The 17439-nt window shown below is 37.6% G+C and overlaps 1 protein-coding gene across 1 annotated transcript in view; it reads left to right on the top strand.

Moving 5' to 3' along the window:
- Positions 1 to 17439, top strand: part of MYO3B (myosin IIIB) — a 192767-nt gene that overhangs the window by 58763 nt on the left and 116565 nt on the right. The window contains exon 9 of the mRNA XM_065637621.1: positions 6874 to 6939. Coding sequence (XP_065493693.1) covers positions 6874 to 6939 — 66 coding nt within the window. The remainder of the gene's footprint in view (positions 1 to 6873; positions 6940 to 17439) is intronic.

Here is a 17439-nt window from a genome sequence, read left to right as displayed (position 1 = left end):
ACTCTTGATGGAAAGAAGGGCCCCAAAAAGCTCGTCTCAGCCAGTTGGAAAGCCACAGGTACCCTGTGTTACCTTGTGTGTCCAGGACAATACGAAGCCTGTTGGCAAATGGACCATGGTATGTGCTGGGCAGAGGCAGAACTCAGCAGGAGCACAGAAGTGTAGGACCAAGTTCTGTTTCAGACTCCAAATTCTCTAGTTCTTCCCTTGGCAATATTCATCTGCTTCTTAAAAGAAGCAGTTTGTGGCATCTCTCTAAGTCTTCCTCTTGTTGAGCCAACTTTTAGCTTTCCAAGAGTGGATCTGCTCCACTGGGCAGGCCCTGGGGCAGGTGGCCTCCTTGGGCACCTTAAACTGGCTGATGTACAGTGACAATTTGAAACACGTACAATTCAGGACTTGCCATTAGAAATTTATCTGTGGGATTTTCACTTTCTAATTTTAACAGATATTTTACTATAAATATGTGGTGTAATTGCAGCATTTTAATATTCCAGATACAGAAGTGTAGTGTCTAGACAACACCATATGTATTTCAGTCAGGCATGGAAGTATTACTGTCCCATTTTTATTTCTTTGGCAACTGACATTCTCCTGCTTTGCAAATTCACAGAGCAATGGTTTTATTAGAAAAGCAAAATACTACATAGCAGTCAAGATGTGAACTGGTTATAAATAAAAATCTCTATTATTACTTCCTCTGTTTCAATAACTGTTAATTTGCTAATGCCTCTTTAGGTTGCTGAAACTTTTGTGAATAAATGAGACAACAAAGCATAACTATAATTCAGTTATGCTAAATTTTTGTTTTGAAGCTGGACCACGGGAATGCAAAGCTGTACGTTTTCACCTCCATCCAAAAATATTTCTGAAATAAAATACTTGTTTCTATCTCAGTGAAGCCAGAAACTGAAACTGGAAACTGAAGAGTAAATGACAGAAATAAATGATGCCTTGTCAAGTCCTGAAAAAGGCTAATGAAACCTTGCAGCTGCCAAATCTGACTGAAACCAGTGGCCTGTGAATTGCAGTGTTCAAGGGAAAAAGTCAAAGATAATCCAGATGTTCCCAAGCAGAACACTTCGCAATACTTTTTCATTCATTTTCTTTCTGTCTGTATGAACTAAAAAATTATGTAATTGAGATTTGTTTTAATACATTTTTTAAAGGTTATTATTTGACCTTCAAAATAATTCAGTGTGCTTAGCACGTTATTTCTGTCTGTATTCATTACTTTAAAGGTGACTTTTAATTCATCAGATACATACCATTTTGGAACAAAGGCTTGTTTATGTGAAGGAGGTTTCTTAGAAGGTTTCTTTCGACAGCCTCTTTATATTCTTCCTGAAGCGCTTTGCTTTTGGCAATGCAGAAAGTGAATGTTGAAAATCAACAGGAGATTCGTGCGTAATTCTGGAAGTGACTACCTTTTACCATTTATTTTTTCTCATCATTATGCTGGATGATGAAATATTCTAAGCTGGAGACTTGTGAATAAATATTGATTTCGGTATGTTTTAAAGTGGTAGGTGATGTTTCGTTCCTTTGTAGTTTTGCATTTGTTTTGCAGCTGAGCCCGTATCTCATTGTTAATCTGCTAAGCCACATACTCAGTGGCAGAAAAATAAATAGTCACGTAAAATCACAAGCAAATGGGAACAAATGTGTATTTATGTGTTACGAGACATATAGCCATCATTCTATTCTGAGATCAGGACCCTGTATTACAAAAAAAAAAAACCACCACACCAACTTAAAAAGTGGATTGGTACCCTCTACCCTTTCAAGTAATTAGGATCTTACAGTCTCGTCGTTATATTTTTCTGTTTAACTTTCAACTCAGTATAAATTTATCACATGCTTTTTGATTCAGTCCAGACTTCTGTAACTGTGTATGGCCTATAGAAAATAAAGAGCATCCATTTGAGTAAAGAGGAAAATATCAGATAACTCTGTCTCCGTAATTAAAAGGTAGTAAAGTACTTAAGCAAGAAGAATATTTTTGTTTCAGCAATGAGGCAGTAATGTCTTGTGTTCTGCTTCTTCAACCAATTATTTTCTCTCGGTAGGTTTTGATCTTGGTTTAAAGCAGCAGGTACTTGTTAGAATTGAGGCACTTATACGTTATTTGAATAGGTATATGCCTGTAAGAAGATATTGAAGTTGTATGTGAACAGTTTTGAACTAGGTATTTACACAAGGAAAACAGTCCTTTCAGATAAAAGGGAGGGGGAGTAGAAAAGGAGAAACTAGAAATGAATCAGTTGCCAGTGAGGTGTCTGAAGAGTGAATTTGGCAGGAGTATATTTCCCCCTTCCCCTCAAATCTTTTCCTGGGATGTACTGTACCCTTCATTCTCACAGAATAAGGCTAATTTTGCTGATCCCCCCAATTGTATAGTTTGACTACTGTGATCTGGCATTAGTTGTTCCCTTGCCCAAGAAAAGTCTGTGCAACTGTGCTGAGCCCTAAGAAAGTATGAGAGTTTCTTAGGTATTAATTAATGTCAAGTAGTTACATTTTAATAGAAACCATTTGTTTTACACAAACTTTTGTAGGGAAATCTCATTATTATGCACGGTTGACTGTGTTTTTTTCTATGACTGTTTCACTTAATTTTTTGAAATATTCATGAATGGTTTAATTTCATGTAGAAACTGTCCATGTATAAACCCAGGCAACCGTCAACAGACTATTGTCTTCTCAGTCTGCTAGAAAAATAATTCACAACATGTGTGTATGGGGCTGTGCTTGCCTGAGCCTATTCATGGTGACAGGTGTTGGATGTTCATCTGCTAATTTCTCATTAGAAACAATGAGGTAAGCTGAGGATGCAGTTTGGTCATTGGAGGCCCTGTCTTGATCTGTTTATAAAATGTATGGCTATGTTTACCAAAATAGTTTTAAAAATAGTAGATACCTTTTCAGTTTTTAAAAGTTTGTCATAGAATTATTTTAAGATGAAAATATTTGTTTTCTCATTGCCAACAAATATCTATTATCTGTGATCTGTAATTAGGCTCACAGCTTAACATAAAGGACAAATGGTGCTCACTGAGCTGCATCATAGGCCTTATTGTGGTAAAATGACCGATTTTGTTTTACCAGCTGTGACTTTGGAGGCAGGCTGAATGACAAGGAACACATAAAGCTCGAAAGATTAAAATATTTCCAGCACACAGCCGTGTGTGTATGATTCAGAATTGAGCAGCAGTTCTTGCTTGATAAGCCTGCTAATGTCTTCATGTTCTATGGAATGCTGTGCTCCTGTGTGGGGTGTCTTGTACAGGCTCAGTCCTGCAGTCCTCACTGAAGCAAAACTCCCAGTGAAAAACAGCATCAGTATGACCACAGAAAGCACTGAATACGAGGGTAGAAAAACTCCTAACAGATAATGCATCTGCCTAAGGAAATAGACCATGTACCTCTGTGACTAATTATGAGTTATAGTAAGAACTAAAGGAAAAAAGACACAAATAAGTGGGAAATAAATGGTTGATTACTCATCTGTATCAAAATAAGATATTTTGAAAAGACAAGCCAAATTATACCCACTTTTTGCAATAATATTCGTATCTACTTCTCACAATTTCCATCACTTATAGTAGAAAACAAGGCTATATTGTCCTTCAGCTTCTTTATACGTGGCAAGAGTGATTGAAAGGTTGCATGCAGAGCATTCTGATTTTATAGGAAAAGAGTAGAATATTCTGTCATCAAGTTAACAAGAGGTAGCTTTTTAGTTTTTCTATGAATGTGTTCTGAGTGCTGCAGAAAGAGCCAGATGTTGGCGAAATGCAGTGATCTTGGCTGATGCGAGTGTGCTGAGTGTGCTGGATTTAATATAGTCTGGAATCACAAATGGCCCTGGTTTGGTCTTTGAGCTGAAGTGATGAGGCAAGTGTTGCTTCTCTGTGGTTTAGTATCTGATAATGTATGCGAGTTGTTTTACCTCTTCTCTTTAATGTGGTATGAATTGCAGGTGTCTTAATGGATTTTTAACTTCGAACTGCAAAAGACTTGGTGTGCTCACAAAAAAGCTTAAAGTGAGCTATCCTTGCATATCTGGCTTTTTGTGTTACCTTAGAACTCGAGTTTGAGTCCATACTGCAGAAATCCACCTCTCGAGGTGTCACGGAAGCAATGGTGTTTTCTGCTGTCGCCATGAAACAGTTTGTGGTGTCTTAGGCAAAGTGGAGATGGGAAGCTGGCCCTTGAGCATCTTTCTGGAATCCTTTATTGACATGATGCTAAAAAAGGGTGAGCAGATGATGTACTTTGTAGTTAAGTAATATCTTTCATCAAGGGGAACCAATGTACTTTATAGACACTAATTAATTAAGGATCTGGTCATGTTTATCAGCTCAATTTTATAGATGGGATATCTGAAGCATCAGTTTAGTGACTCAAGTACAGAGAAGCCTAGTTCTATGTTTTTACTACAAAGGCACTAAAAATAACATAGTATCTTCTGTCAACAAATACAAAAGTGCCAAGCTCAAGAAAACCTCTGTAGAGTTACAGATTGCATGTTTGTGTTAATTTGAGACATGGCACGTTCAGCCGCCTCTAAGAGAGTAGCTATCAGTGAGGGCATAGTAGTTTAATAATTTGTTGGACAAAACATCTTCTATGTGGTTAAAAACACGACTGACTTCATTGGCCATTAAGCCGCACATGACTAAATGTATTTCCTGAAAGATATCTGCCCTGCTGGTCTGTTCTTCCATTAAATTCCACCTGTTTCCATCATGACATCTGCAACTAATGTAAGTATCTCTGTGTCTTTTTTCAAAAAGTTCATTGTGACATTATTACTAGAGCCCCCAAACCAAATGCTTTTTGTAAGCACCTTTGTTACCACCATGGAAAGATTTTAAGACCAGTGCGAAAAGACGAAACTACATATTTCATGAATAGTAACTGAGCTTTTAAAAAGTGAATTACTTTGCAGTGAAATTCAGTATTTCACAGCAAATATTCAGTAAACAGTGGTGGTATCATTCTAAAATGAAATACGCTGTATTTCACAGTACAATGGAAGTTGGTCTTATCAGAATTCAAATTATCAGATAGAGTACCATTCCCGCAAAATAAAGACTAAAAACATATACTAACCCCAGCCGTCGGTTCATGCATGTGGGGTGTGTGGGCCGATAACTGTTTTTGTTATAGAGAAAGGTTTTTAAAGCTGACCTTTCTTTGATGGAGGTGGTTTTTTGGGAGGGGGAGGGAGGAGTGTTGGGGGAGAGTGTCATTATTTTGGTTTTGGTTTTGGTTTCATTTGTTTTGTTTTTCTGGGAGTAGCTCTAGAAATACTTTTCTATGTTTTTTTTAAAGCTTGTAAAAAATCAGATTCTGTGACATGCATAAACTCCTGAGCCTGGTAAATAGAAGACAACCCTGAAACGTTATTGTCATTGAAAATAACCTAGCATATATTTTTCCTGATGATAAATTTGATAAGTGTTGCACATCTCAAACATTCTGGATTTCTTCACTTCGTGAAGAAAATTGTATTTCCCGAGTCTTCTGTAGCAAAAGAGAAAAGTAATAACATATTCATCTCAGAAAGCATGTCAGTCTGCGGTGAAATTAGATGATTGCATTTGTTTTGAATGGATACAGATGAACAAAAATGATCCATCTATTACAAAGCCACATAGTCACTGTTTTTTGTTTTGTTTTGTTTTACCCATTTTGTTTGGATTTTTGTTAAATGGAACTACATTTTGAACGAATGTGCATTAAAAATTCAAGACTACTAAGCAGATCAGCACTAATTTGCATCATTTATGCTGTTTGCCTTTTTGTTTTGTGAGATGTTTCCAAGCAGTGTCATGCTGTGGAATGTGGCCTTGGTATAAATGAAGTGATTCATGATACCATCCAGAATATTGAGTGTTTCTGTTGTAGAATAAGTCTTATTGTGATTTTTTTTTCCTGCCAGTTTACTATTGTGTGATTTTTTGCACTGAACCCTCAAATGCAGGGAAAGACAAATCATTAAGGTTTCATGTAATAAAACGTAACTTTAGTCTTAAGAAGTTAAATAGACTTCAGTACTTAGCAATCTTAGGTTGCAGAAGAAACCTCTGGAAGGTAACAGTGTAATATAGTATGTGATTCATGAACACTTCATGAAATAGGTTGGTCCGCTTAAATTTGAGCCATTTAAAATTTGGTCCACTTAATATGGCCTACAGGCCTTGCGCTGCGTGTTTGTCTAATTTAACTGTAACAGTAACAATCAGAAAGGAAAGTAATTATATGCTAACTAATATGGAACCCATCGGAGTTTAAATGATTATTCTTATGGAAGACCATCTTACTATGTTATGTAAAAATACTGTCTGCTAAATCTAACTTTAAAAATAGCATCTCTTTTTAATAGTTGTAGAGTTCATAGTGTCATCCAAACTGAATACAGATTGAAATCCAGTCTGAAAATCCTACAGATTGTTGACGATTTGGTAGTTCTTAAAAAAGTTTTGGTCAGAGTCGGTGATCTGGGGTAAAGGACTAAAGTGGTGTGGTAGCTAGGTTAATATTCCAGTTTCAGTTGGTACTTCCTGAGTTAGGCTGAATTGAAAGGGGAATGTTGGGACGAGCACCGAGAGCTATACCGACTAACATCTTCAAAGGTATTGACAGAAAAGGAGGAGGACATTGAAAGAGGACAACTCTCAGTGAATAAGCAGCAGCAGCAAGAAAAACCCAACAGGCATCTGAAGGGGACACATCCACAGTTTGAGCATCACTTTCTTGATGATAATTTTCTACCTAGTGGAATGAGTATCATCTTGTTGACTGTCAGATAATTCCAGTAAACATTAACATTTTAAACCCCAAAACTTTGTATTTTTTTTTCAGAAATCCTCCTCCTACTTTGCTACACCCTGAAAAATGGTGCAGAGGATTCAACCATTTCATTTCACAGTGAGTTTTATTTTCTTGCTAAAACAGCTTATTCCGCAAGGCCTGTGTGTGTCAGTCTGAAAACAGAATTTGTTTTATGGAGTTGCTTTTGCAGGTTTTTAACTTCAGTATCATTTCATAGACTCTAGATCATGCTTCACTTTTTGAAAGTTGTACAGCACAATTTGATCTTCTCATGTGATTTACTTCACAGCTTCTCTGAACTCCTTAGTTCAGGGATGTCAAACTCATTTTCACCAGGGGCCACATCAGCCTCACGGTTGCCTTCAAAGGGCCGAATGTAATTTTTATGCAGTCCTAAAATTACATTTGGCCCTTTGAAGGCAACCGTGAGGCTGATGTGACCTCCGTGAAAATGAGTTTGATGCCCCTGCCTTAGTGGCTTTGCCTCTTGACTTTGATGGACCTGGAACAGGTTTATAAATATACCTGATTTCCTTAATGGTTTTGCAGCGAAATTTTGTGTCAAGGTGAAAAATGGGTCAGTGAAAATGACTGCTGGCCAATATAAAGTAAGAATTTGGAAGACAAGACAGAAAATAGTTGACTTTTTCCGCTTTATTAATACTCCGTAGGTTGTGTACTTGAGATATGTAATTGAGCACCAGATGTACCAAGAGTGTAATCTGTTACCTAGATGGTACCAACTTTCTGGATGCTACTGTCACTGAGCTAAAATATGCTTTTGTTTTACTTTTTTCTTTTTAGAGTGAAACTGAGAAACCACAATTTAGTAGTTGCTAGCATTATATTAAAAAAATCTTAGAGCAACTTTTTGAGCAATTTTTAGGGTTCTTTAGGATTTCATTTTGACCTGTTACAGCCTAAACTATGTAACATGGAAAATAATATTATCAAAGCTTTGGGAAGTTTACACTGTTCAAATAAGCAAATACTCTGAGCACTGCATTACTGCAATGTAACTCAGAATCTCTTCCAGTGTAGACAGTAGAAGTACATTCCTCTAGAGCAGATTGACCTAAATCCTTTTTCTCCGTAATGCATGTCCTTGTTTACACAGCAGTGTACATGTGATCTATGGTGGAACCAGTGTTCAGTTACAAAAGTCACAGGGTGGTGGATGAATTCCATTCTATTATAGAGAAACATTGTTTTTGCAGTATTTGTGGACTGTAGCCTGTATTCTGGGGGACTCTAGCACTGATGGGTTATATTCCACTTGTGCTTTAGAGAGTTAGTACACCTGCTAAGATTGCATTCCTTTCTCAGATACGTTGCGTATTAACCTTCAGCATTGTTATACTGTTTTTTTTTTCTTGGTATCTTCCTTTTTAGAAGTCCCTGCTGAGCTTGAGAACAGTACAAAAAAATAAGTTTAACATTTCGTAACATTTGTTCAGTCCTTTAGGTCAGCATGCAGTGTTCATAAAAGAAGTCAGACGTTAGTACTTCATAGCTATACTTGTTTTTAATCTTGTCCTTTGGGTTTTTGATATCTTCAAATTGTATATTTAGAATCACTTTTTTTTTAAAAATTACTTTTGCTTAGTTACTTCTTCTCACCAGCAACATCTGCAGGTTCTCAAATTTTGTTTTTTAGTTTTACAGTAATACACACAATGAAATAAGGAAGTATGCTCAAATGCAGTCTCTTAACACAGAGAAATACGATTGTAATAAATATGCTGGTATTATAGCTACCTTTAAGAAAACACTGAAATTGAATTCTCTGTGACATTGCTTCATTCTGAGATGTGTTAGTAAAGTTATGATGCAGAGGTCACAAGATGCTTTTGTGGAGGCTTGGATTTACATTAGTGGATTTTCTAGAAAAAAAATAAATAATGAAACATTGGATCATACAGCTGCAAACCTTTTAGCCATTACTGATAATTGGGTCATTTATATGCATTAGTTATGCATTTGTTGCTGCCCACCTTCTGACAGCTTAGTTAGGATAAATTAGAAGCAGTGATTGTATAAATTCCATACTGCCTTTTATCCATATGTTAGGACCTTGCCTGATGTTTCTGTCACCTTTGTGATGAGTGGTTAGCTTTCGAATAATTTCGTTATCTACCTCCTTCCTGATGGCCAACATCATTTGCATAACAAGCTTATCTGGTCCAAGTTGTGGGCCAGACCTGTGTACTGTCAAAAACCAAGCACGCAGCTTTGGCTAAGCATACTTTTTACTTCAGTTCTGTTTACACAATAATTTTATTGATGCCAAGATTGCCAAACCTGGTCAATTGTAGTGTAGCTTTCTTCACTTCCCATTTTCATCCCTTGAAATGCCACTGTCTCAAGAGGCATTTTTGTTATAGGTGTTCTCTCATGTATTGTAGTGATTTACAACATGCCTGAGCTGGGAGTTTCAATGTACTTCTGTAGGTAAGTCTTTACACTGTTAAAATAGTAATCACATATTTTTCAGAAATAAAGTCTGTATTTTTAGCTATGATTCTGCTGCACCAAGAGATATGATTTTGCAGCAGCGTTTTAAAGTCAGATGCATTATTTATAAATTCTGAATGGAGAGAAGGCCAAGATCATTCTTAGCTTGGTTAATTTATCTTTCTATTCCTAGCATTGTTGACCTTGGCTTGAGATGAAGACTGTAATGTGTTGTCCACATAAGTGTTTTTACAATCTGAGTTAGATATTTTGTTTTGAAAAAATATAGGTGACAAAATTTCAGCCAAGTCTTCTCTGGCAGCAGCCCAATTTTATATTTGGTATCTACTGAGATACATGCAGCACCTATGTAGTTTTAAAAGGTCAGTAAAATTCTAGTTATGCCCGTTTATCTGTACTACTGTACTTGTCCATGAAGAACTTGGCTGCTCCACTCATAAAGTGAGAAAGCATTGATTATCTGTTCATTTTATCTACATGTTAATAGGGTTTACCCTTCCTATAAGGCCATGTAAACAACCACATCACTTCTTGGAGGACTATCTCCTAAAAATAATATACTTTTAACCTATGTTTGTTTCTGTGTTGAAATAATATATCAGTTTTGAAGAGTTCACTCCATTCATTGTCCATGAATGTTTATGAAGCTTTTTTTTGATAGTTTCAGCATCAATTACATCACTGTCTTAAGATAACCATTTGTGTCCACCACCATTTTAGACATACAGTGCTTCAGAATTCATTTATAAAATAATACAGGCTATATGTTAAATAAAAGATCTCTGTTGACTAGAATTATCTCACATGCCGCAAATAATTTTCTTGGCGGTTTAAACCTTGACTGATCTCTAGGGGTAGACAGAAGAGTTAATATATTCTTGGAGCAGAAAGATACAATAACCTTTATTTACATTACATCACAAAATGGTAATTTTAATTAAAATGAGCAATGGTATCTCCAGGGACAGACATTCTCCTTTTAAATTTATTTAACCAATGATTAGCTATTATGGTTCTTTGAATTAATTAGTCGTTCTTGAGCTGGGGGGAATTAAAGAATTAAGAAATTCTGGAAGTACCAAAGTCAAAATGTGAAATTACAGGATTTATGATCGCATTTATCATCAGAATGTAACTTCAGCAATGACATTGCAAATGCGATACAAATATCATTTTTAGTCTTGATAAACTATTTTTTTGCCTCAATTTAAATACAAACTCTCAAGCTGGATTTCATATTGATGAGTCTACATCCAGAGTTATTTAATTAGTAGTCCATCTAGATTATCTAAGCTTTAAGTGCTCCATTTAGATTTAACTTCTCCGAATGCAGATCAATTTTTTTCACAATTTAAGCAATTGTTTGGTGACATTCTGTTCATATTACACATTACATTTCTGTCACTGAGAACATGATATGTGCTTGACATAACTCATTAATTTCAGTGTTTAAGAAGACAAAGAGGTTTGCAAATGTCAGAAAGATACAAATTGCGATGTGTAAGGTTACCGCCAAATCTGTAAGTTTTTGCATTTTATTCATTGATGTAGACTCTGAGAATCTGTCTACAGATGAATTTGAAATACTAAATTGTCATACCTAACAAAAGATCTCCACCACATTTTAGTATTGAATGAGACATTTTCATACAGATGAATGGCCATATATAATGGATACTATTATATTCAGCTTTCTAGTGAGCAGTTGTAGTAAAAAACTGCAGTTTTGTGTAGACATGAGAAACTTCCATGCAGGTTTGAAGTCTTGACCCTGTAAAGAGTTGTGCTAGATCTCACAAATGTCATAGTTATCAAGATCTTTCATTCAGTGAAGTATACTGCTGAGTTCCTTACCGTCAGCAAAAGCACTCGTTCTAACTTCGGTTCCCATGGTTTGTGGGTTTATTGGCTTGCTATTCTCAATTGTAAACACAGTGCTAAGTACAGCGTAATGAGAAAGATATGAATCCATGGTGGAGTGACAAGTCTCTTTGGGAAACAGCAATTCTAGGAACAGTATGCTGCATAGAGAGTATAGTATCAGAGAGAGCATGTGAAATAACTGTCTGATGAGACAAAGTTTCCTTACACTCCTATTAAGTGCCAGTATTGCAGTTTCTCAAGTGGTCTTCACCTACTGCTCTTTCACTGAAATGCCTTTTAAGCTTAACTGAGGCTTAGGTGCTTCTGGAGCTCTAACGTTATTGCCATTTATTGGAAGGAAAGCCTTTTGTAATAGCTAATGTTTGCCATCTCTCTGCTTTACTTGAAAGGAAAAGTAAAGGCAGGGTTTTACCACCTGTTACTACATGGTTTTCACTTCCATAATATTTGGTAAAAGTAAAGACCGAACATGGCAGAAGACTGAGAACAGCAAGACAGATGAGGTAGACATGAACATTAAGATGCAGGGTGGGAAGGAAAGAAGATGGCAGGAGCGAAGAGAAATTAAATATGTCTGTGCTGATCTTGTAGCAGTTTCTTTCTAGGGGTGGACTTATTACATGTGGTTAAATTATTCTAGTTCTCAAAGAAATTATGTGTTCTAGATGATCTGGGTTTGCTTGTAATGCATCTTTGATGGTATGAAAGGCAGAAGTATGGAAATACGAAAGCAGTAGAAATTGGAGTTGCAAAAAATATAAAACAAATAATAATGCAGCATTTCTGCCTGATAATAGTACCTTTGCATTGGACTGATGAAGCAACAGTAGAATAGTAATGCCTTATTCCTGTCAGTATATTTTTAAGTAATCTGTACTTGTCGAATACAGACAAGAGTTCAATTCCTTCTTTTGCAACTGAAGAAACTGAGACGAAGGGCATCTTGCTCCAAGTCCCTCAATAATCAACAGCAGAGCCCAGAATGAAGCAGCCCAGCATACTTTCAGATGAAGGGAAGCTTCAGGAAGCACAGATGCCCTGCTGTCCTCTTGCAGGCCATGGGGCACAGGTCAGGTCTGGCACACAGTAACGGGAAGAATGTTGTTATTGCTTGTGGACTCCTAACAAGTAGGACTAACCTGATCTCATCCACCTGGGTGTTTGTGAATTACTTCAAATGAAGATATCATAGTGTGGCTGGATTTGGGGTTTCACAGCAAAGGGCATCATATACTCAATCGCGTATAAGTGAGACACTTTTACCAGCTGCTCTGTGATTATGGCATAGTGATGTACAATTGCCATTTTAGTGGCTATCCTTATTTACTGGATGATAGGAAAGAATGCACTGAACAACAAAGGAGAGAAAAATTTCTCTGTCCTTAACTGCCTATCCAGCTATGACATAAGGTGTAAAAGAAATAACTGTCAGCATCAGACTATGCTTTCCTTATCTCCTACCTTCTCTATGCTTCAGATGCCTCAAACCAGCTGCATGCTCTGGTGTCAAAGGGGGATCGATACCTGTTGAGGTTTCAGCCCAGTCGGCACCTAAGCCCCACACAGCCACTTGCCCACTCCCCCTAGTGGAATGGGGGAGAGAATCAGAAAAGTAGAAGTGAGAAAACTCATGGCTTGTTGAGATTAAGACAGTCTAAGAGGTGAAGCAAAAGCCATGCGTGCAAGCAAAGAAAAGCAAGGTATTCATTCACTATTCCCATGGGCAGGCAGGTGCTCAGCCACCTGCAAGAAAGTCGGGCTCCATCATGTGGAACAATTACTTAGGAAGACAAATGTCATCACTCCAAACGTCCCCCCACCTTCTTACTTCTTCTCTCAGATCTATATACTGAGCATGATATCATATGGTATGGAATATCCCTTTGGTCACTTGGGGTCAGCTGTCCTGGTTGTGTCTCCTCCCAGCCTTTTGTGCACTCCCCACCTTCTCGTTGGCAGACCAGTATGAGAAGTTGAAAAGACCTTGACTACTTAGCAACAAGTAAAATATCAGTGTGTAATCAATGTTAATTCTCATACTAATGTAAGGAACATTTAATGAAGGAATGTTGTTTTTACAAAACTAAGGAGCTGGTGCCCGACCCCAGCAGCAGGGGAGGAAGGACCAAGAGACATGAGACTATGAATCCTTAATGTAAAACAAAGTCTCTTCCAACTAATCCCAGAATGCATACGGATACCTGTATTTACAAGTTAATCTAGGGGGAAGGGTAGCCAAAGAGCCAGAAACTCATATTTTAAATAGATTGATAAGGGGAAGGGCATTGTTCAGAATGAAATATGTAAACTGAGACAGGTGTCGGGTAGTCTGTAAACCCTGAATACCCAACCAGTGGGGAACAGGGGAGGGAAATTGCAGCTGGGATTTGGGGGGATATAAGCAGGGACTTTTTGCCCTATTATGTGTGCCTACCTTTAGGTAGAACACTGGATCTTGCAAAATCATTATTAAAATATGATTTGCTGAGAGATCCTGCCTTGGCCTATTATATTGGCAAGATGATTGTTTCCTACACTAAATCAAAAACACAGCATCATACCTGTTACTAGGAAGAAAATTAACCCTATTCCAGCTGAAACCAGGACAGTACTCAAGGGAGAATGTTTGGTACAAATGTGAAACGTACGGTTTCTAATAAAAAGCTTCAGCTGTAGAAGGTTCTGAAGGCTCTTTGAGTTCCTGGGTCTTCAGGGACAGGCCAAAGAAACAGAGCAGACCCATTCCTGGTAAAAGACTAGAAGCACCCCAATTTAATAATACAATAAATACATGTATTTGGTGGGTTTGAGATGCTCCCTAGAATTGCTCTGACTGTATTTCTGTTATCTCCATAGAGTTTCCATTGTTTGTTCTCTAAACCATGTGTATGAGCCAGAATAAATTGATGTGTCTGCTCAGCGCAAAGGAGGCTGGGAAACCTGTTGTAATTGTTGAAGCTTTAGGAGAGGTAAAGCTACTTACTACACCTAATTTTACAATTTCAATGTTAGTGAACCTTTGGTAGGCTTCAGATCTGTGCTCTAAATTGCACTATATGGTGCTTGATGTTAAAAATTAAACTGCAAGAAGATTTGTTAAGAAAACAAGTGCTGGTGACATTTCAGTATTAGAGTATTTGTCTCATTGTTAGAGAATATTAGTAATTTAGAGCATTTGCTACCAGAAGGCAGATCAATAAAGATATAAATGTGTTCTGACCATCAGAATTTATATTATGCAGGTGATGACTGAGTACTTTGTCATAAATTCAGTCTTTCATCCTGATATCTGATTGTAGCAGAAGGAACAGTAAAATCCTTGTTATTTATCATGGGATGCTGGTTCAAGACAGGAGGCCTATTTAACCTATATACATACCCTTTGTGCTCAGCGTTTGCTTTTTCCAAAGGGGCAACTATATATAGTACTGAAGATAAGGTTATTTGTGTCCTGTATGTCCTATTGAATTAGGACTGAAAACAGAAATGCTGTTGGCAAAGCTGTCACAGTTTTTTAGTTCATTTTTGCAAACGAGTGACCTGCAGCAGCGGGGGATGGTCAGGCCTGGGAATGGGAAGCAGGGAGGCTTCAGGGAAGCAGGCACATCCCAGCATCATTATTACAAACATAATTAATGAAATGCCTTTTCTTCTCCACCTCCCTGCTGCCTGTCACTGACCAGTGTCTGCCACAGCTACGTGTGGTACAGAGCTAGGAGGAGCAGTCAGAGTGACAGATAGAAACAAAGCATTTTAATGTAATTAAAGTATTAACTAATAGTTAACTAATCTCAGAGACTGTTATTTTTCCTTACTTGACTGGAAGGTTTCCAGCCTAATGCACCTGGTCTAGATGATCTTGCTTGTCAGTGTCTGTCCTTCCATTTCTCTAAGCAGGGAGGTCAGCCTGGTTGGGGTCATGCTCTTGATTCCATTAACCTTCCATCATGAAATAACCTGCTGATGGAAATAGCTGGGAAGGTATAGGAATAAAAAATAAAAATCTTAGAACCTAGTGACCTCCTTCTACCTGCTTAGGGAGACGATCAAGAGAATATGACCTTACTCTTTCTCCTCTCCCTCTGGGAAATCTCCATTCTAGATCCCTAGCTGAGCCATCTCTACCTTTTTTTCTGGGATTGGGAGGAGAGAATCTCAGCAGCTGAAGTCCTGTTCAAGACCTTGGAAAGCTCCTCTATCCCAATAGGAGAGTCCTGGAAAGATTCCTCACTGCTAGGCAGCAGGTACTTGTGCAAGCAGTGAAGTATTTGGAGGGCAAAGGAGGGTGATGTAGAGCTGTGTGAGGAGCAAGTGATGGGGAGAGCACTCTGATGGGCCAGGGGGTGGCCAAGAGATAGGGACCAGAGGAGTAACAATGAGAGGACTTTATCGAACCGTTTGTTGAACAGATCAGAGACTTTATATTTCTCTTGCCCAGAGGCTGTGGTGTGGATTCCCCAGCTCTAAGAGTCTGATATACTGTCATAATTTCTTCCAAATAATAGTCTATGCATCTTTCGTGCATGTAGATGATAAACAGTGACTAGTTGTCTGGTTGGATATTTGGTGTATGAGACAAAATAAGTTCCAGCAATCCACTGCCAGCAGATGAAAAATCATCAGACAATGTAGCATTCACAAAATGTAATAATAGAACAAAAGAAAATACTGGAGATAAATCATAATGTAACTAAGCTATAAGGGGTGGAGCTGCTTAGTTTCTTTATTTTTAAAGAAAGTACTTGTGGCCAAAGAGATCATGATAGATCTGATGAAAGAGAATTTTTGAAAGAAATAACTGCTGCTGCCCTACTTAGGATCACCTGCAATAATGAATGATGATAGTAATTGTATTCTATTTCTGAACACACAGGAGACTTAGACCACCATTGCAGTTCTTATGAAATCTATTTCTTTCCATTTATTCATTAGTAAATATTAGCTCATGAATGCTGATAAATAGCTCCCCTTTTCAATCATCTGATTTGCTGAGTGCAAAAAGGCAGTTTACATTGTTGAGGTGTAGCAATTCCAACAATGTTATCGCCCAAGTGCAAGCAGCCAGTGAATTTTCAGAGGCTGCCTCAGATGGGCCTGCGTGTATGGGAGTCTGCTCTGATCCCCTGCTAATAAATGCTTCATCTTTGCCTGTAATTGTGGCAGGATGGAAATGGTGCTTAGGAGCCTGGCTGGGAGATTGCAGCAAATGGCTGCAACCTATTTTTAATGTAGTGACACTAATGAATTCTGAGAATTAATTTTCAGCTAAGAAAGCATGATGGAAGATACTAGAATTTCAAATTAGGTGATGGATTGACTTTTATCAAGGCGAACATGTACAATGTTTGTTTCCTTTTCAATTTCTACCTAGCCTTCATATTATTTTAGATCCAAAAAACAGCAGGCCAAATATGGTCATATTTTCATCATACCTTATATGAAACCAAACTTGTAGTAGATTTGCTAGTCAATTTGCTCAATGCAAGGCAGTCTCACCACTTTGTTTTTTAATAATTTCCATGGGCCAAACAAATTGTCTTAATTTGCAGGCACAGCACATTTGTTGTTTTTTTATGTAATTGCAGCATGGTTGATGTTTGACAGTGCCTAAGCCAACTGCCCAAATTGGTCTTAAATGAATGCTCAGATGAGCACCTGAATATATTTTAGTTTTCTCCTTTTCTCAGAAGCATTATAAAAGCTGTTTTGTTACTGTACTCTTCTTCTTTCAAATGTTAATATTACTGGATTTTTGTGTATTACTTCTTGATTTTTTTTTGCTGGCCTTTACATGGAATACATCTCCTGACTGAATGTACTGACAACTTTGGACTCAGGCACCCATATGATTTAACTTTTTCACACATTATACTTCTATTTCAGGGTGCAGCTCAGTAGAAAACACTGATCGTGCTCACCTTTGTGCAGGCTTTAGCAATGTAAGAGCTGATATTCTATATTAAATGATTTTTTTTCTGAAGAGCAGTATAGCATCAATACTGCTTCCAGTGTAGGAGACGATAGTGCAGTGACACTGTCAGTCTGATGCATCATTTTTCACTAGCACAGAGGTGGTGGCCCAGTAATTGTTATTTTACAGGTAATGTTGACTAAGAACAGCAGCAGCACCCATTCAGTGTGGCACTAAAAGCAACACAGTTGAAATGACAGTGTGTAGAAGCAGAGCACGTAAATATCCCTCAGAATATTAACAGGTCTTGTCTACATAGAGAGAAA

This window comes from Caloenas nicobarica, chromosome 6, assembly GCF_036013445.1.
Source record: "Caloenas nicobarica isolate bCalNic1 chromosome 6, bCalNic1.hap1, whole genome shotgun sequence".
Classification (NCBI taxonomy): Eukaryota; Metazoa; Chordata; class Aves; order Columbiformes; family Columbidae; genus Caloenas; species Caloenas nicobarica.
The sequence above is the reverse complement of the archived record's forward strand: the minus strand, read 5'-3'. Positions and strand labels throughout refer to the sequence as shown.